This window comes from Procambarus clarkii, chromosome 16 (assembly GCF_040958095.1).
Source record: "Procambarus clarkii isolate CNS0578487 chromosome 16, FALCON_Pclarkii_2.0, whole genome shotgun sequence".
Classification (NCBI taxonomy): domain Eukaryota; kingdom Metazoa; phylum Arthropoda; class Malacostraca; order Decapoda; family Cambaridae; genus Procambarus; species Procambarus clarkii.
In genome coordinates this window covers 24,923,483-24,944,165 of record NC_091165.1, presented here as the reverse complement: position 1 = coordinate 24,944,165, position 20,683 = coordinate 24,923,483, and the positions used below count along the sequence as shown (strand labels likewise).

The 20,683-nt window shown below is 47.8% G+C and overlaps 1 protein-coding gene across 4 annotated transcripts in view; it reads left to right on the top strand.

Annotated features, from left to right (window-relative positions):
- Positions 1 to 20,683, top strand: part of Mhcl (Myosin heavy chain-like) — a 402,915-nt gene that overhangs the window by 203,502 nt on the left and 178,730 nt on the right. For all 4 annotated transcript variants that reach the window (XM_045745416.2, XM_069325323.1, XM_069325324.1 and 1 more), the window contains 2 exons: positions 9,852 to 10,052; positions 11,891 to 12,067. In XM_045745416.2, the coding sequence (XP_045601372.2) occupies positions 9,852 to 10,052; positions 11,891 to 12,067 (378 nt within the window). The remainder of the gene's footprint in view (positions 1 to 9,851; positions 10,053 to 11,890; positions 12,068 to 20,683) is intronic.

The window sequence follows — 20,683 nt, the reverse complement described above, 5'->3', positions numbered from 1 at the left end:
TTTTATATCTCCTTTAAGAAGCTTGTATATAGCGTGCGTTGTTGTTTTGGTACACACACACACACGTGTGTGTGTGTCTCCAGCAGACGGGGAGGGGAGGGGGAGCCAGCATTAGCATGCGTAGAGATGGAGGAGGCTGTGATGGAGAACAGTGTCCGGGGAGAGAAGAGGCTAGCCGTAGCAGAGTCCGGTGTTGGTGGGGACGCTCAGGCGTACTAATGTGCTGCTTCTACAACACCCCTTCCCCCTCCCTAACTGCTGCACTCTGCTGGTGACGTGCCCTGGCCTCACGACGCAGGCGGTGACGTGCCCTGGCCTCACGACGCAGGCGGTGACGTGCCCTGGCCTCTCGACGCAGGCGGTGACGTGCCCTGGCCTCTCGACGCAGGCGGTGACGTGCCCTGGCCTCTCGACGCAGGCGGTGACGTGCCCTGGCCTCACGACGCAGCTTGTGACGTGCCCTGGCCTCTCGACGCAGGCGGTGACGTGCCCTGGCCTCTCGACGCAGGCGGTGACGTGCCCTGGCCTCACGACGCAGGCGGTGACGTGCCCTGGCCTCTCGACGCAGGCGGTGACGTGCTCTGGCCTCTTTACACCTGTAATTAATAACACCATTTCCTACTGGTTGTATGGGCATGTGGCCGCCACTCTGGCAACTGACTGCACCATGTCTCTGCCTCCCTGCGCGTGGAAGATTATATTTGCAAGTCTGTGTGTGTATTCTACTGGACCTGTTTGTTATTTAACTGGAGTGTACGTGGTGGTGGGTGTGCGCCCGCCTCCGCCCGCCCGCCCGCCCAATGGTGTTGGAGCATTTTACATCTATAACATTTTGAATAACTATGCTCCGGGTGACTCCACTCTTGGAGCAGCGAAGTCAGCTGGCCATATGTAAACGTTCAAGAAACTGGTTCATTTCTCCGTGTAAGAAATGAACTTGTACATATCATGGGGCAGATGCGCCAGAATTGTCCAGTTTGTACCATGCCGCCCCGCCAGTCAGTCAGTTCTCAATGGAGCGGTTTTTGCTGATATGATTGCGGGGTGTACCGCTTGGAGCAGTGGATGTCCGCCGGAGAATCTCCAGCTGGGTAATCTCTCGCTCGCCTGTCGTGGCAGTGTTAGTTACGCATTGATAAAGTTCGCACGAGAATGACAGGCCTCTGAATATTATGATTATCGGGTTGGCATTTCTTGTTTCACAAGTTCTCATTACCGTGCCTGTCATCTCGGCAGACGCAGTAATTGCTTTATGTTTGCCGAGTGTAAGACGCTGAGAGAAGGGCCGCTCCAGATCACAGACCTTGCTGGCTCGTGTGTGGCCTGGCCAGCTGCGGCCGCCGCCTCCTCCTCAACTTCCTTCATTCTCTTCAACTTCCTTCATTCTTCTCAACTTCCTTCATTCTCTTCAACTTCCTTCATTCTTCTCAACTTCCTTCATTCTCTTCAACTTCCTTCATTCTCCTCAACTTCCTTCATTCTCTTCAACTTCATTCTCCTCCTGGCACTCCGCCTTGGTATTTTATATAAGCTGTCGCCCTGGTCGGAGGAGATAGCGGGGTTATATTTTAGTTCGGTTATTATGCATCCCGGGGGAAGAGTTCACAATGTTGGGAGTGTGGTCGGCAGGTCACACACATACATATACATACACATTTTAAATGTGTCGAGCATCCCTTCGCTTCACTCCTGCCCCAGGTACCGTTAGAGAACGCTGTCTTACCTTTCCGTCTTCTGCCTTATAGTGGAAGATGTGGAGCGGGAATAAAAGTAGAACGCAAGAGATGCCTGATCACCCAGGTTGTGATGGCGTTGTGAAGCATATGGGGGTACAGACAGCAATAGCTTCAAAATGACTGACTGACGACACCACTACTCTTGGTAGATAGCGAGTCCAGCCTTTGTTTACACCTTGGCTTCATTGATTTTTTTTAATTTTGTCCCGAGGGGCGAGTTTATTGGGGCAGCGCCAGTCATCCTGTGAGTGGACACACCGCCATAGCAGCATGTACAACACTTCCCAAGGGAGAGAGAGGGAGGGAGGGAGAGAGGGGGGGGAGGAGGAGGAGGAGGAGGTGGTTGAAAGTTTGTGGGACTAATATTCTCGGGTCGTCTTGTGCTCGTGTTGACAGTTTTTTGCATTTGTATTAACATTCAATGTTTTAAATACATTGTTATTTTAGGCTTGTGTAACGCAGCTGTAGTGCAGCTGTAGAGCATTTTGTGTTAATAACACATTTAGGTACATCTGCATTTATGCAGCTGCCCTAGACTATGTGAAGGGTCATTGTGTGTGTCAAGAAGATACACCTAATGCTAAAAATCCCCATCACACAGTTTGGGTGATATCATACATCACACACCATACAGGGCCATGTGATCAGTAGTCTGCTCTGGCATAATGCACTCTGGGTGCATTATGAGGATATTCTCAAGAACACGAGAGTGAATAAAGTGAGTGCAAAGCTCCAGGTATTTGTAGATGAAGAGTGACAATAACGTGGCTGAAAAACGGTTGTTGTAGTTGTTGTAGCGTAGTTGTAGCGCAGTCGGCTGAGAACGGATTATACATCCTGGAGAAGGTCGATGGCTGGCGTAAGGGAAGGCTGATCCAGGAAGATCCAGGAAGGCTGCCTGGATCACCCATATATAGACTTCCTCTTCCCGAAAATATTATACATTAGGTCATAAATTTATAATGTTGTGTAGGACTGGGATAAATTCAACTCGTGTAAATTTTCCAGTGGGTTGATGGCGTCCTTTTTGGGGGGATTTTTGTTGTAATAGTTAACAATTCAAATTACGTCTGGAACTTAGGGTGTTATGTGAATGTTGCCCCATGTAGCAAGATGCCTTACTGTTGACACTTAGTAGGTGGTGTACCCACCTTGCCCCAGCAGGTGGTGGTGTACCCTCGCCTCCCCCAGCAGGTAGTGGTGTGTACCCTCGCCTCCCCCAGCAGGTAGTGGTGTACCTGTACACGAACAAGAGCAGTGTACCATCCTCGGGGGAGGGGGGGGGGACGGGAGGACGCCCACGCCTGCAACTAAACTTAGCCTCCACCACCTGTACCACCCACGGCGCCCTGACGCACACGCCCCCACTCCAGGGTGTGAACCTCGCGGCTCTAGAGGTCACCCTTCGCGGCACTCTTGAAGTGTTTCATGCAGAGTACACCAGACGGTGGCGCCACCTGGCGTATGAAGAGGATAATCAGGCTATCCAGTTTTCCATCCATGACCTTCCTAGCTGCGAACGACGCTGCTGTGTCCACGTTGTCAGTTTTCCTTCAGAATCTTGTATGTTATCATCCTCTCGTGTCTCTTCCTCCACGGTGGTAAGGGTCAGTGCTCTCGGTCTTTCCTCGTAGCTCAGTCCCCTCAGATCAGTCTTCTCGTGGAGAGGAAGCTCTGTAACGTCAGATTCCACCTGTTGCTGTGGTACATATACTGGCTCCTCGACCGAGGGAACAGTGGGAGGAGGAGGAGAGTTGGGGGTCCTGGCGGGTGCCGCGTACACAGGTGTTTATAGACGCCCGGGTACTGCCAAGTGTGTCACCACGCGCACGGCATCGCTCTTTCGTCTCCCCTCACCTGAGCTCTTGTGTCGTCCCCCTCACCTGAGCTCTTGTGTCGTCCCCCTCACCTGAGCTCTTGTGTCGTCCCCCTCACCTGAGCTCTTGTGTCGTCCCCCTCACCTGAGCTCTTGTGTCGTCCCCCTCACCTGAGCTCTTGTCCCCCCCCCCCTCACCTGAGCTCTTGTGCCCCCCCTCACCTGAGCTCTTGTCCCCCCCCTCACCTGAGCTCTTGTCCCCCCTCCCTCACCTGAGCTCTTGTGTCGTCCCCCTCACCTGAGCTCTTGTCCCCCCCCTCACCTGAGCTCTTGTGTCGTCCCCCTCACCTGAGCTCTTGTCCCCCCTCCTCACCTGAGCTCTTGTGTCCCCCCCTCACCTGATCTCTTGTGTCCCCCCCCCCCCTCACCTGATCTCTTGTGTCCACTAGCCAGTGTCGCACCTCCACGTGTCGTGTATGTCACTCTCGCCCGGGAAGACGCCTTCAAGGTGGGCGATTATTGGGAAGTTTCCTCGTGGACTTGTTTTATAATTATGAACTTAGTATGTACTTTTGAGTCACGGGATATGTATGAGGTGTTGGGTGACTGTGGTGGGCAGCGTGCCAGAGTACACGCTGCTCTCCTTTATACATGGTGTATGTACACGCTGCTCTCCTCTACACATGGTGTAGGTACACGCTGCCCTCCTCTATACATGGCATTGGTACACGCTGCCCTCCTCTATACATGGCATTGGTACACGCTGCCCTCCTCTATACATGGCATTGGTACACGCTGCCCTCCTCTATACATGGCATTGGTACACGCTGCCCTCCTCTATACATGGCATTGGTACACGCTGCCCTCCTCTATACATGGCATTGGTACACGCTGCCCTCCTCTATACATGGCATTGGTACACGCTGCCCTCCTCTGTACATGGCATTGGTACACGCTGCCCTCCTCTATACATGGCATTGGTACACGCTGCCCTCCTCTGTACATGGCATTGGTACACGCTGCTCTCCTCTATAGATGGTGTAGGTACACGCTGGGCTCAACCAATACATGCCTCCTCCCTTCAGGGGTAACCCTAGTTAGTTACTGCTCATTATTAATTAATCTTACAATAAGATGGCTTCTTGGCAAGTTACAAATTAATTCAAGTCCTGTGGAAAGAGTATTCGTGGCACATGAGCGTTGTGTGCAAGAAATAATTCCATCACGGCTTGGCCCAAAATCTGCTCGTGCAGAACATATTTTCATATCCATGCCCGAACGATCATATATTATCTATAATGTTTCTAAAAATGGTGTTGTATTTTAGATTATATGATAATCATTATCGTGTATCAAGTGTTAGATCATACTCTGTAACATGTACCGATTATAAATATAAAATGGCTACGCATATATGAATACAAAGTGTCGAATACAAAGTTTATTACCATATTACCAATGGACTTGAGAATGGTCCAGGACGAACCGAAACGTCGTCGTCCCTTCACTTTCTAGTGTGTGGGGTTTGGTCAGCATTCTGATGTTGTTTACGGCTGTACACCTGTGTTACTCCAGCCACAACTGGAATGGCTGAAATCACTTACCAATGAAGCTTCTAAATCCTTCGGGAGACCCGGAGACCACACCCACTCATTCACTCGTCAAAACGGGTTCGTTGAATCCAAGCCGTAGTGCAGCGTGCAAGTTACTGGCACTCTGTCACTCCACTCTCGCCCTCCACTCTGGCACGTGTTCCCGCCCTCCACCAGGCTGGCACGTGTTCCCGCCCTCCACCAGGCTGGCACGTGTTCCCGCCCTCCACCAGGCTGGCACGTGTTCCCGCCCTCCACCAGGCTGGCACGTGTTCCCGCCCTCCACCAGGCTGGCACGTGACTTTTTAAAAGTCAAATATAAATCCACGTTTTTAACAGAGGCAAATGCACATGAAAATTGTGCTTTCAATACAAATAGTGAAAACCAACGTTGTTTTATGAGGTATACCAATTTCGATTGAGAATCCTGGGTGGGGGGGGGGGGTTGCGGTGGAGGGTGTAGCAGCCAGGTGGCACCTCCACTACCTGAATGGCGCACAACCTGTAGTTTACCTGTATTCGATTTCAAGAGTTCTTATATTCATGCCTGGTACGTTTTGTGATAACCTGCTCTGCCCGGCTGTTGTTTGCAGCGTCCCGCAGGCCCACATATCTATACCTCAATCCCAGTATATCAGACACTTCCTCCAGAAATTAGTTAAAATTCCTCTTGAAAACATTGACTTCATTTCCGTCAATATATATTCGTAATGGCTTGGCTTGGCCCTGATAATTTTATTCCTTTCCGGCAATATTTGTTATTTTTGTTGTGAGGATATTGAAGAGCCGTATACACCTGTGAGGGTCATACATTGGTCTTCGAGCACCCGCCACCTCTACTCTTCACTGGATCTACACTTCCTTTCGTACCATATCCTTCACTCCAGTCTGTTATTTTCATGTGCAAGTTCAAAACCAGCTGGTCGTGTTGGATAGGTGGGCCTGCCTGATCCACATATCCACCTGGCCCCGCCTCAGCCACATATCCACCTGGCCCCGCCTCAGCCACATATCCACCTGGCCCCGCCTCAGCCACATATCCACCTGGCCCCGCCTCAGCCACATATCCACCTGGCCCCGCCTCAGCCACATATCCACCTGGCCCCGCCTCAGCCACATATCCACCTGGCCCCGCCTCAGCCACATATCCACCTGGCCCCTGACTGGAGCATGGAGTAGACGAACTCCCAGAACCCACTGCAGGCAATGGTGTTAGCGGTGTGTGTTTGAGGTGCAGGGGGGGGTGGCCTCAACCCCCTGTCCACAGAGGAGCAGGATCACAGGCAAGCGACTCGACCCCCACAGCTACCACCCCTATGAATATTCCGTCTTCATACCACCTTCCATCCCCGGACCTCCCCGCCTTCCACCTCCCGCCCACACGCCATGCAAGACTATTAATTAATGGTGAAATCATTCCTAGTGGCGGACGTGCCATACTTGGGTAATTGAGGCGAGGCATGCTCCCACCACCACCACCTTCACTGTAGGGTGTCCACGTGCATTGATCATGCTCGGTGATGCTGCTCTCACTTTCTTATTGGTACTGTCATCTTCCGACACCGTCGTCACTGTCGTGGTTATCGTCAAGTGTTTCTCAGTTAAGGGCGATGATAACTTACGGTAATGTTTCGGTGCGTTGCTTGGGGCAGCTCGGGGACGTCTGGCCGGCCTTGCCTCAGCCTTGAAGCGACGTGAGGGCATGATACAGTGCATGCAGTTATTTTGGAGGAGGGGGGGAGGGGGCGGAGCGACTTCCTGATAACCAGATGGATGGGAGAGGGTAGTCACAGGTGGGTAGAGTGTGGGTGGTGTGTATCAATATGATGGATAGGGGTGGGGGAGGACGGGCAGTGTGACCTTTTGATGGATGGTAGGGTAGGGATAGGCTTCTTATACCCGGAAGAAAGGGATAGAGTTTCCTTGATAGCCGTTAGTGTGTGTGTGTGTAGGGCGGGGGGGGGGATAGGGAAGGTGAAGTATTCTTAAGGCCAGCGGGTAGCGGGTTCCTATTGGTTATCCCTCACCCCCAATTCCCACAACTGCCTGTTGATGGATGGTGGGGGGGGGGGGTGAAGGCTTATGGTAACTGGAAGATGTGCATGTGTAGACTCCTGGGGCCAGATTCACGAAGCAGTTACGCAAGCACTTACGAACCCGCACATCTTTCCTCAATCTTTGACGGCTTTGGTTATACAGTATTTATTAAACAGTTTACAAGCATGAAAACTTCCCACTCAACTGTTGTTATTGTTATAAACAGCCTCCTGGTGCTTCGGAGCTCATTAACTGTTGAATAATTGTAAACAAAGCCGCCAAAGATTTGAGAAAAGATGTACAGGTTCGTAAGTGTTTGCGTAAGTGCTTTCGTGAATCTGGCCCCAGGTGAGGACGGCGACAAGTGCTGAGAGACAATATTATGGGATTATTGCCTAACACTGAATGGCTAACACATCAGGGACGTGCTGAATGGAATAATATAATTGTAAATGTACTAGTAAATACGTATATATTTAAATATAAGTATACTGCTAATATTTATTTAAAAAATCGTCTTAAATTTAAATATAAATATACTAGTAGTGAGAAAGTGACAAAGGATATTAATTGTTGAAAACAATATCGTTAAAACGAAAACTAGTGTGTGTGTGTGTGTGTGTGTGTGTTTACTAGTTGTGTTTTTACGGGGGTTGAGCTTTGCTCTTTCGGCCCGCCTCTCAACTGTCAATCAACTGTTTACTAACTACTTTTTTTTTTCTTTTTTTTTCCCCACACACCACACACACACACACCCCAGGAAGCAGCCCGTGACAGCTGACTAACTCCCAGGTACCTATTTACTGCTAGGTAACAGGGGCACTTAGGGTGAAAGAAACTTTGCCCATTTGTTTCTGCCTCGTGCGGGAATCGAACCCGCGCCACAGAATTACGAATCCTGCGCGTTATCCACCAGGCTACGAGGCCCCTATGGTTGGTCGAGGTTGGTTTGTGTGTGCGTGTGCGTGCGTGTGCATGTGTGTGTGCGCGTGTGTGCGCGTGCGTGTGTGCGCGCGCGCGCGAGGAGGGGGGGAGGGGGAGTTAGGGTGATTGCTGTGTTGGCACCAACCTAGAACTGCACCACTGACTCACTCGTGAAGTCATAGAGTGGCGCCTCGACCAACCACTGCATAGCACACATACCACATGGCCGCGGAGGGCTGGCCAGACCTCCAGCAGCGGTGTCTGCGGCAGGTGGCACCCGTCTAGCCCCAGGGGGGACCCGTCTTGCCCCAGGGGAGGGGGACCCGTCTGGCCCCAGGGGGGACCCGTCTAGCCCCAGGGGGGACCCGTCAACAACCAGGAACCTCGCAAATCCAAAATAATGGCCAAAGTATCTTCCTGTTGAAACCCGCAATGTTCTATTAGATTACCTGCAATTCTATTGGATTAGATTTAACAGATCTACAAATCAGAAAAAATATATATATATAGATTTAGCTACTCAGAACGAAGTGTCCATGTAGCACGGGCTATGGTGAGCCCGTAAAAATGGACTGGGTGCAAGTGTGTATATGTGAGGTGTATACAGCAGCGCCGCTCTGGTAGAGAGACACGGAGCCTCGCCCAGGAAGACGTCATTAGGCTACCGGATAAACACATCAATATTAGCGCAGCGCAGACTCCCAACTTGTGCAGTCACTCTGATCAGCCTTTCCCGTCCGGAATTAAATAAAGAGTAATTTTCATTCCCTATGCCTTCTCTGTTATTGAATACGGTGGCTTAGACACCCGTGTATGTACGTTAATCGTCAGGCTGCTATCGCGGGGGTGAATGACAGGTGTTATCTCTACATACCTGCCGGTATATACCTGCCGGTCCGGTATATCCCTACCGGACCTGCAGTCTCCGTGGTGTAGTGGTAAGACACGCCTGGCGTTCCGCGAGCGCTATGTCATGGGTTCGTATCCTGGCCGGGGAGGATTTACTGGGCGCAATTCCTTAACTGTAGCCTCTGTTTAACGCAACAGTAAAATGTGTACTTGGATGAAAAAACGAATCTTCGCGGCAGGGGATCGTATTCCAGGGACCTGCCCGAAACGCTACGCGTACTAGTGGCTGTACAAGAATGTAACAACTCTTGTATATATCTCAAAAAAAAAAAAATATATATATATATATATATATATATATATATATATATATATATATATATACACACACTCACACATTTATGTTCACCTGTGCCAGGTAAGCCCACTACGGGCTCACCATAGCCTGTGCTACTTGGAACTTGTTCCGAGTAGCTGAATCTATAACAACAACTCTGGAAGATAATGCCAAGTTGAGACACTAAAAGGTACACAGGCTGGCTTTTGAAGGTTGTGGTCGATAGCATGAGAGGCTCAGATTCCACTAGGCCTCCTGATCATTGTCTCAGTCAACCAGGCTGTTGGCGCTTGCAATATCTCCACATTCACAAAGACATTTTAGCCTTATAGATTTGAGTTTTAATAAAGTATAATATTGTTTATAATGTTATTATGTTTTTTATCGTTAGCAGGAGCAGTAATTAATGTTTAAAATGTTAAAATTGTTGCATTTTAGGTAGTCGTTATATGATAGAGAATTAAGTGGAATGCCTTACAGGTGAGTATGTTAGTGGAGTGTGTGTGTGTGTGTGTGTTGTAACAGGGAGTACTAACGGGCGGTGTGTGTGTGTGTTACAGGCACGGTCGGAGGAGCAGGTGGCGGCGGCGCGGGCGTGGCTGGACGCGGAGCGGGTGTGGCTGGTCCACCGGGGCGGGTTCTGCGCCGCCAGGCAGCTCCGGGAGACGGACGCCGGGGAGGCCCTACCCGAGGGTCGCGTCAGGCTCAAGTTGGAGCACAACGGAGACGTCATCGAGGTCGACGAGGATGACGTCGAAAAGGTCAGTCACCTCTACTTTCTTTACCCTTCGTGCTAATACACACATTGGTGTATATAATTAATTTATCAGTGGGTACAGAGCCGGGTTCAGCGAGAGGCCTCACTGTACTCTGTAAACATTACGTATCTAAATCGCAGGCAGGACATGGTGGTAGTAGTAGTAGTAGTAGGCATCCATTAGTCTCAGGAGACTATGGAGTTGCGCTCTGGTTGTCGGTCTGGAGTGGTCTCTCCAGGGCGCAAAGCCAGGGTAGGTTGATACGAGGGAGAAGCTGTTACCCATGCAGCAGGTCCCCCTACCCTCTCCACGGCGCCGAAAGCCTCCAATGGAAAGGCAAACGCCAATATAATGATCAACTTATCAAACCACTGATAACATTCAACAGCCCCAGCACCCTGTGGTGTGATTTACACCCTTACCTCACTCGCCTCGTGAGCGAGAACGACCTGGGATGGAACTTGGGGCCGGGGGAGGCGATTAGGGCAACTCTCCGACAAGGATCACCCATATCCACCCAGGAGTAATTGGGGACCTGGATGTAAAGCAATTGGCGGATCGTGTTCTAGGGTAAAATATAGCAGTAACTTAACTAATTCTATTGACTGACGTAGATCATTAAGCTGGTTACCGGTGATATTTTATACACCTGTGTAGTGCGAGGAACCTATTATCTCCCCCGGGGTAAATTTCATCACTTGATAATTAAGAGACTTTCACACACAATTTGGTACTATAAAATTCTTGACGTCAGCTTTAAGTGGCCAGCGCTTGACCAGAGGAAACTATGAAGGTAGGACAACCAACAGGTCTCGTGAAACATTGTTTCATGTTGCAGCGTCAGTGAGGAGTAGCAAGGGTTGTGGCTGGTGCAGGAGAGCTGCGTGTGGCAGCTGGAGTAGCCAGGACAGGCGAGGAGAGCAGCCCGTCCTCTCCAGCGGTCACAACGTCACTAAACAAATGTTCTGAATTGGCCGAACTGAGCCAAACTCAGGACTCACGAATAGAAAACGGGACATCACATCAATTTGGCGAGCCGCTGGGATTTGTAGTACATCATTGTTTGGTCTTTGGGGGATTTATACGTCAAAATACGATGTACTGTGTGTAGCATGTGGAGAGAGGGATGGAGATTAGAGGGGCTGAAGTTGTTCCCGAATATTGCAATAGCGTTGAGAGCGCTACTGATAGATAAGCGGATTAGACAGGCTTATAAATTTTCCACCGGGGAGACACTTTTAAATAAGGCATAGTTGGGAGTGTCTCAAGTCATGATGTAAGTGTAATTTTGTTAAACTACTAAATAACCACAGAAGCATTGTTAGCATTCTACGCTAGCATTTTGAATTACAGTTCCTTAACTGTTTGTTACACATCGAAATTTTCAGTATACATAAAATGTTTGAATTATTGCTATTGGTCGTCAGATTTATATATATGGCGAGGCTAAGGTAGATGTAGCAGCGTGCGTATTACTCGTGTCTGGGTGTGTTGAGTTATACTACATTGGGTTTGTATCTGAGTATGACACTCTACCTAACTGTTAGGCCGGGTTTGAATTCCATATAATACAATAAGGGCAATTAAGGTGAAATTTTTAGTGGTATCAAGGAAAATGATATGATGGGGCCGACTGAAAAGAGCGTCTGTGTATATATATAATATGAGCGTGTTGCAGGCCAAGTTATTGCCCCGCTCCTGTTGCCAGGTAAGTCCACTATGGGCTCACCATAGCCCGTGCTACTTGCCCCGCTCCTGTGCCAGGTAAGTTACGGGCTCACCATAGCCCGTGCTACTTGGAACTTGTTCAGAGTAGCTGTATCTATAACAACGTGTTGCAGGCGAACCCGCCGCCCTACGACAGGTGTGAGGACCTGGCCCAGCTGCGTCACCTCAACGAGTCCTCCGTCCTCCACACCCTCCGTCAGCGCTACGGCTCCAACCTCATCCACACCTACGCCGGCGCTGCCATGGTCGTCATCAACCCCACCAGTCCCCTGGCCATCTACTCCGAGAAGGTCAGTATGTCCTTCACTAATTGTAACGTTGTTCACAAGACGGCCGCAAGGTAAGGCTTTAATTTGGTCCTCTTTGAACGGGGAACTTTGAAAACTTTGACAATTTTACCACACAGAAATCACAATTGCGTTAGGCATCAAATGAACAAATCCACGTTGTTCGAAGCCTCGTCACGGCCCTTGTAGATTTGTTCCTTTGACAATTTCTATACACGAGTCGCGTGCTGAAATATCTCCAGGATTAGGACAATCAAGGCAAAATCTAGGTTGTTTCAGGAAAATATTTTGCTGTGGACTGTCACCAGGATTTCACCAGACGGAGGTATATTCAAAATAAATTGAATATTCACCAATATTTATTTTAGCTGTACTCTACACTCCCATGCCTGGGTTAGTCACCTGGGAGAACCAGGATGGTCCCCAGTGTCTCCTCAGAGAACCTACAGCTGGCTAATGACTTGTGTCACTGTCTTGTGAATATATGGCGCTGCAATTGCAGACTTACGCTCGTCAGCATAAACTGAGTTTTAGTAAAGATGTGTATGTAATACTTTAAGTACAATATCCAGGTGAGTTATCAAAGAATACTCACTATTTGTGAAGCATTTAATAATGAGTAGATCGTTCTCAGAATCCCTTTATTATTATTAACATCTTTATTGACAAAATTAATTACAATTTTGCCTAATTTGAGGAGCTCAGTTAAATCTTATTAAAGTGAGGATAATGCTGGTATTCACTGTCACACAGGACAGAGGGTCATTACACAAGACAATAAGTCTAAACTGTAGGCTGAAGCACACACATATATATATCATGGTTACAATCAATGTTTTAATGTGTGAATATGTGAAAACAACTTTAAATTGTGCACTGCCACACAAGGGCAGGGATGGGTTCCCTGAACTTATTTTTGATTGAGGTATTCTCGAGCAAGGTTGCCTTTATCACTAGGCTAAGGGGAATTATGTAGATGCCTCACAAGGCCAAAACATGACAAACACTTGTCATAAATGTGCACTCAGCACTCACAGCTGTGATCCGGTAACAGGAAAACACCCGAAGCAGAACCAATCACCCCTAAGTTGAATGTCACGGGTGGACACACACACGGTACGTGGACGGAGCCAGGAATTAACACGGAGGGATATTCTGTGTTCTTCAACTGATAGTTGACTTATAATGTGGCAGCTCAAATACAGCAGTAAATACACAATCGACTTGAGAATGGTCCAGGACGGACCGAAACGTCGTCGTCCCCTCATTTTCTAGTGTGTGGTCTGGTCAACATACTTCAGCCACGTTATTGTGACTCATCGCCTGCACACAGCAGTAAAATAAACCAAATAAATACTCCAGCAATAATGACGAAACAGTAAGATTTTTTTGTTTTTCTTTATTAAATAATATACAACATAAAGATCATATTTACATCAATTTACAAGGTGTTTTTTGTGTGGATATTGATGCTGCGTGGCCTTCCCGGCTTGACGCCTTCTTTTGATAATTACTTCCTTTTTGTGACTATTTTATCATACATTTATTGAAAAACTGTTTAACTCAACAGTGAAATGAGTACTTGGTTGTAACAACGATTCTTCGCGGCAGGGGATCGTATTCCAGGGACCTGCCCGAAACGCTACACGTACTAGTGGCTGTACAAGAATGTAACAACTCTTGTATATATCTCAAAAAACAAAATTATTTTCAAGTTGTTTTGTAGGGCAAGCGTATGATTTTGTGCATGTAAATAGAATATATGTTGGTGGTGTGGCAAACACATAAGGTCCCTCTCCGGCGGCACACAGGTTATTTACACATAATCAATCGTATAACTATGTATATGCATAAGGTATGATCATCAATAAGTATTACAAGATGAGTAGACCTTTGATGCTTCTTATTTGTCCAGAGCACATATTTCATGTTCATAAATAGTGATTTGGCGATTATACTCGAGAAAGTCTTGGTGGTTATAAGAGCTTTGTCACTTACACAAACAGTATTGCCTCTTTCAAAACAATAATTTATGCACACCTTGCACTAGTAAATATGGCTCGATAAATCACAACACTAAGGTTGTTTAAATGGCCAACACAGTCGCTAGGTTACGAGTGAGTCTCCAGCTTCAAGTATGTTTATTGAGATAAGAAAGAAATACATCTCAAAGGGATAGAGTAGCTTAGGCTATTTCTACCCACCTAACTCACCAGCTTCGGCTGTCACCACCACGCTCTCTCCGTCTGTCACGTCCATAAGAATGCAACTATTTTGACCTATAACTAGAAGCCTAACGCATCAGCCCCGCTCTTGTGCCAGGTAAGTCCACTACGGGCTCACCATAGCCCGTGCTACTTGCCCCGCTCCTGTGCCAGGTAAGTCCACTACGGGCTCACCATAGCCCGTGCTACTTGCAACTTGTTGTTCCCTGTAGCTGAATCAACAACAACCCCCCCCCCCCACCTAACACATTGGGACTGATGTGCAAAAAAAACGTCCATATTGCAGTGATTTAATTATGATTAATAGGTTGCATTTTTAACGGATTGGTTGACTCCGGTCTCTGTGCACTCTTTGATGTCAGACAACAAAGTGCCACTAGACAATTGGATACGATTGCGTGACGTCACAGGACCGCTCTCATTGGCCAAAACAAGCCACATAAATAGCGCCTAATCTCGACCTCATTACAGAAATAAAAATATCCTGACTTCATTTAAAATTACTCTAGCTGTTTCTTATGTCAGTTTAGTTTACACGTGACTCAAAGGGGCTGCGGCTCCTTTTAACTCCTTGGACCTGAAACATTTACATTTTACACAGAACTGAGAGATCAGAAGGGGTGAGTGTTATGTTGTGAGGGTGTAGTGTGAGGGAAGGGTGAGTGTTATGTTAGGGTGTAGTGTGAGGGAAGGGTGAGTGTTGTGTTGCTGGCGTGAGCGTGTCCAGGGTGCTGCATCAGGGAGTGGTTATTCTTAGTACTTTGCACAGGAGAGGTGGAAGAGAGCGACGGGAGTTTATGCATAGGAGAGTGCATGAAAATCCGTTGCACTAGCGTGGGCCGGATGGAGCCTCGAGGAGAATACAGATAAGGCAGGCTCCGCGGAGGGCTGTCGCTTGCCACCTGCCGTGCCTGACAACCTGCCGTGCCTGACAACCTGCCGTGCCTGACAACCTGCCGTGCCCTCCGTCACCCCTGCACTACCAGCAGGGTCAAAGCTGGCTTCGTCTTCACTATCCGGGGTGTTAGAGGCCAGCTGTTGGCGCAATTTTCGGATATTTCTTATTCTAAGTAAAACGGGTTTGTCACTAATCCTGGACGACCAGCTGCTACTTAAATTGACGTCTGCTGTGAACCGTCACTCCGCATGGTTCCTTTGGGTTGTGTTGGACATCCTGCTCCTGTAAATGTTTAGCCTTGTCTGTGGAGCGACGAGACTCAAGACGACACTAAGACCACTCAAGGTGGTCTTAGTGTCAAGACCAGTGTTCCTGTCATGTTGTATTGCCTTCAATTACTGGGTTTGTTGAAGAATGTTGCTGTTGACGATCCATTATTTTTGTGATTGTAACTCGTGTGTTGGCAACAGGTCCTGATCGTGATACCATATTAGTTCCGAAAACTTTTAACTTTGCGGAACATTAAAAGTGCAAATCATCTCTGAAAATATTCCTGACTTGCATCTTCGCGGAAGCTTAAGTTTAGTTAGGCTGTTGCTTGGAATATGCACATCAACATAACCATTGCAGTCTAGTTGATAAGTAAACTAGTGAAGAAAATTATAAAATGGTCTAGAAAACGTGACAGGCCCGTCAATTTTAAGAGCTGTTATGATTTATAGCACATATTTTGTCCGTTGGTTATTTTGACGTCATATTTGGGTGTATTATTCGACGGAACAGCTTGGAGGGGTATGAGGTCCATAATAAATGGTATTCCTGGACGGTAGTGCGAGGCGGCAGACGTGGAGAGATGCCCCACTTGCTCATCTTAGGCACCCACTTCCGCCCTCACCTTCACAGCATCCGGCCCAGGAGCCCTTCACCCCCTCCCCCCCCCCCGTGCCCCCCCATACATCAGTCATGGTGCCAGAGTACGTACACACACACACACACACACACACACACACACACACACACACACACACACACACACACACACACACACACACACACACACACACACTCACTCATACTTTTTTCAGTGTCAGAGTAGTTAATAAATGGAATGCACTAGGAAGTGATGTGGTGGAGGAGACTCCATACACAGTTTCAAATGTAGATATGATAGAGCCCAGTAGGCTCAGGAATCTGTACACCAGTTGATTGACAGTTGAGAGGCGGGACCAAAGAGCCAAAGCTCAACCCCCGCAAGCACAATTAGGTGAGTACAATTAGGTGAGTACTCACACACTCACTCACTCACTCACTCACTCACTCACTCACTCACTCACTCACTCACTCACTCACTCACTCACTCCTTCAAACAGACACTCCAATTTGGCCGTTATTAGATGCTTAAACCCCCCCCCCCACACGTTAGTAATCTGGGGGCGTCACTAGACGGTTAGGGAAGCAACTTAAGATGAACGCCGTCGCGCGCACGGTTACGGCTCCTGCAAGCCAACTTGCCAACAGGCGTTGTGGGGAGCTGACGAGGGTGCTGGAGGTAGGTGGTGGTCGGGCTGTGTGTGTGTGTGTGTGTCGGCCTTGTCCGGCGAGGCTTTGCCGCCACAACCCAGCGAGGAACGCGCAGGGTAACAACCGCCCCACCTTCTGTCGCAGGTGAATGGGGGAGGAGGGGGATTAATGCTGGCTTACGTGATGCGTGTTTGTAAGTACGCAGCTCACGTACATGGTTGGCGCTCATCCCTTACTACTTGGCAGAGTCCGCCGGTGGTGGATAGATACACCCACATGCGCAGTTTACCTCACGTGTCATAAACAAGTTAAATTATCCATTTACTGTTTAAATATTTTTAAACGGTAAATAAACAGTATATTTTTAAAACTTTTTATGAGTTATTTGATTACATTGAACACAGAACACAGAAGCTTATCTTGTTTATTGATCACAAGAATGAAATTAAGCAATGCAGCTGACGGGAAGACTTGTACAGTACCTAAAATTGGGTAGTTTGTTGGATACATCTTCTGAAAGTGTCAGAATAAGCACTGCACTTACACATTAATAATGTATGTATATGTAGGTATTATGTGTATATATAGATACTGGAGTCAGTTTACAACGTAATTTGTAAGCTGCTTCTCTTTCACTAACAGCATTATCAGAATTTATCCTCATACATTCTGTAAACTATTTCCAGGAAGTCATGTATCATCCTGGAAAGTCCCTAGGGAATTTTCCCGGGAATTGATTGCACAACTTCACTGTCTACCGGCAGCCAGAATATGGGCATAGTACGCCATACAAAAGGTACCAGGGCGTGCACTGTGAGAGGAGGAAGTGCTGTGTTCGGGGTGGAGGCTGGCAGGTGTGACAAGAGAACAGGGTCCCGCCCTGTACATAACACGTTTTACAAGAGATCAGCCGCGTAAAGCTTAGGTGCCTGTCAAACCCTTAATCCGATAACAAATCACATCATACTTTTGAAGACATCCGCTGGTAACCCGTCCCACAGCAAGGGGCAGCTTGCGTTCAGCGTCCGTCTATAATCTCTACTAGAGGCTGGAAGAGGTATAATTCATGCCTGGATTCAGCTGTTACGGGCTCACCATAGCCCGTGCTACATGGACACTTCGTCCTGAGTAGCTAAATCTGAAACAACTGGATTCATCAGCTCGCAGTGCTGTCTTGAAGGCAGTGATGCCAGCATCATTTGAACAATATGTGATATTTGGTATATGCGATTTATGGGTATCATTCTAAATTTGAATTCTCGTCATATTGAGCCAATCAGCTTATAACAAAATAACTGCTTCAAATATGCATGCAGACAAGCAAATGTATGAGATGCATAAGAGAGAGGAGGAGGGTAGTAATGGATATTGGCGAGGCTGGATTGTGTAGTTACAGAACTCATGACCAGCTCGGCCAGGAGCTTTTACATGCAGGTTGACGCTGCATGTCCCCCTAGGGGATCTGAAACATTAACAGCAGCCACAGCAGTGTGTGGCGGAACTGCCTCGTAAGGGCTGTCAACCCGGCAGGCGCGGCTGGACATGAATATTATCCGAGATGAAGACAACTCAATTTCAGAACTGGATACGACAACCACAACACACACTCCTACAACCAACCACACACTCACCAGCTGCTTCACAACCACAACCCAAGAGGCACCCACGCCCCACAACCACAACTTAGGGGGACACCCACGCCCCACAACCACAACTTAGGGGACACGGAAAATGTCATCCCAAAATTTAATTCAGTTCAGTTAGATTTAGAAAACAAATTAGACACTGGTTTTGAATTAGAATCGCAGGTATGTGGAACGCGTTACTAAGTAACACGATAGAAGTAAACTCTGCAATGTTGTATACTTGGATTGGTTGTGTATGTATAGGAACTGCTTCCAATGTTTTTTTTTCAGTACAGCCAAGCATATAGCTGATAGTTCCTATGGTGGATGAGTTAGATAGGTTGAAGTGTGCTAGCCATATGACGGCCTGTCCACTCACAACTTGAGCGACATGGCCCCAATAAATTTGTCTCGGTGAGTATAAATTAGATACTCGCCTAGTAAAGTATCAGACAAGAGGCTTTCACAAGACAAAAGAAGCATTGTGGAGTTTAGAGCAGTGAGCTGGGACTGTAAGACATCAGAAGCATATCTTGGGGTAGTGGAGAGGAATGTGTTGCACAATCTCCTTTGCCCGAGAATATCCGGTATTTGATGGTTGAGACTTGCTTCACAAACACTCCTCGTCAATTTTCTTCCTTCACAATCTACTGTTATGCCAAAGTAAATCAGTGAAAGCTCCAGTTGCTTAGGCTACAGATTTGGTCATTCAATTAGTAACATCTTCATTGACAAGATATGCAAATTTGGCTAATCTGGGTATTTCAGTTAGCTCTTCTTACAGTGAGGTGTTGCTCGTATTCACTGTCACGTAGGACAGAATCATGTACATCTAAATCGATGTAGATGATTCTGTCCTAGAATCAGTTACATCTAAACAATCCTGTTTAGATTGTAGATGATGTAGAATCATCTACAATCTAAATTGTAGGTCGAAACATATTTAAGTTCATGTTGCAATCTACTACATCAGATATTGTACACGATTCAATTTACGAAGTTGAAATGCAACCGCACATTCGCAAGAGTTTAAAAAACTTAGTTCTTTAATATGGACAAGCAAATTTAGGTTATATTATTAGAATGTGATGCTAGTGCTTTAGGTTTTCATTAGTTTATTGCATCTGCCTGGGAAAGTTACTAGCGAGCAAGTCGCACCTTCAGGATTAGTTGGGAGCTGGCCTTAATTAGTCACAGTATCCAGTACTCAAGAAGTTTAAACCATTTTAAATACCGCAATGTCGTTAAACACCACAATGATTCTTCCCTTCTGCTCCCTCGAGTGGCCCACGTGATTAATGGCCGACTCGTCTCCCTAGCAGCGTAGGCGTGTTCTGTAAGTGGCGTGTCGTCTGCTACCTTCACCACACTTGTCTACGCGATACAGACAAGTAGAGAACAATGTAACAGGCCGCTAATTTAGTGAAGGGAAGTGACAGTTACAGCCCCGCTCCTGTGCCAGGTAAGTCCACAACGGGCTCACCATAGCCCGTGCTACCAGCCCGCTCCTGTGCCAGGTAAGTCCACAACGGGCTCGCCATAGCCCCTGCTATTTGGAACGTTTTGTTCCGAGTAGCTGAATCTACAACAACAATATTGGTGAAGGACTGAGATATACACAAGCCAGATGCTCGTATCTTCGGGCCGCGATCACAATTAACGGAACTCTTATGTTTACGTCAACTGTATCCGCGATTAGGACGTCCATTAAGGAAGCACGAGACCAGAGTGCTCGTTACGGAAGTTTATTATGATGGGGCGCCAGCGCTGGGCTCCACGTTCATGTTCAATCATTTATAAATAAAACATTGAAGTGGTGGTACATGTATTTAATCCCCCCTCCCCCCTCTTCCTCCTCCTGGCTCTCTCCCCCCCCCTCCCTCTCTCCCCCCCCCCCCCCCCTCTCTCTCTCTCTCTCTCTCTCTCTCTCTCTCTCTCTCTCTCTCTCTCTCTCTCTCTCTCTCTCTCTCTCTCTCTCTCTCTCTCTCTCTCTCTCTCTCTCTCTCTCTCTCTCTCCTCTCTCTCTCTCTCTCTCTCTCTCTCTCTCTCTCTCTCTCTCTCTCTCTCTCTCTCTCTCTCTCTCTCTCTCTCTCTCTCTCTCTCTCTCTCTCTCTCTCTCTCTCTCTCTCTCTCTCTCTCTCTCTCTCTCTCCTCTCTCTCTCTCTCTCTCTCTCTCTCTCTCTCTCTCTCTCTCTCTCTCTCTCTCTCTCTCTCTCTCTCTCTCTCTCTCTCTCTCTCTCTCTCTCTCTCTCTCTCTCTCTCTCTCTCTCTCTCTCTCTCTCTCTCTCTCTCTCTCTCTCTCTCTCTCTCTCTCTCTCTCTCTCTCTCTCTCTCTCTCTCTCTCTCTCTC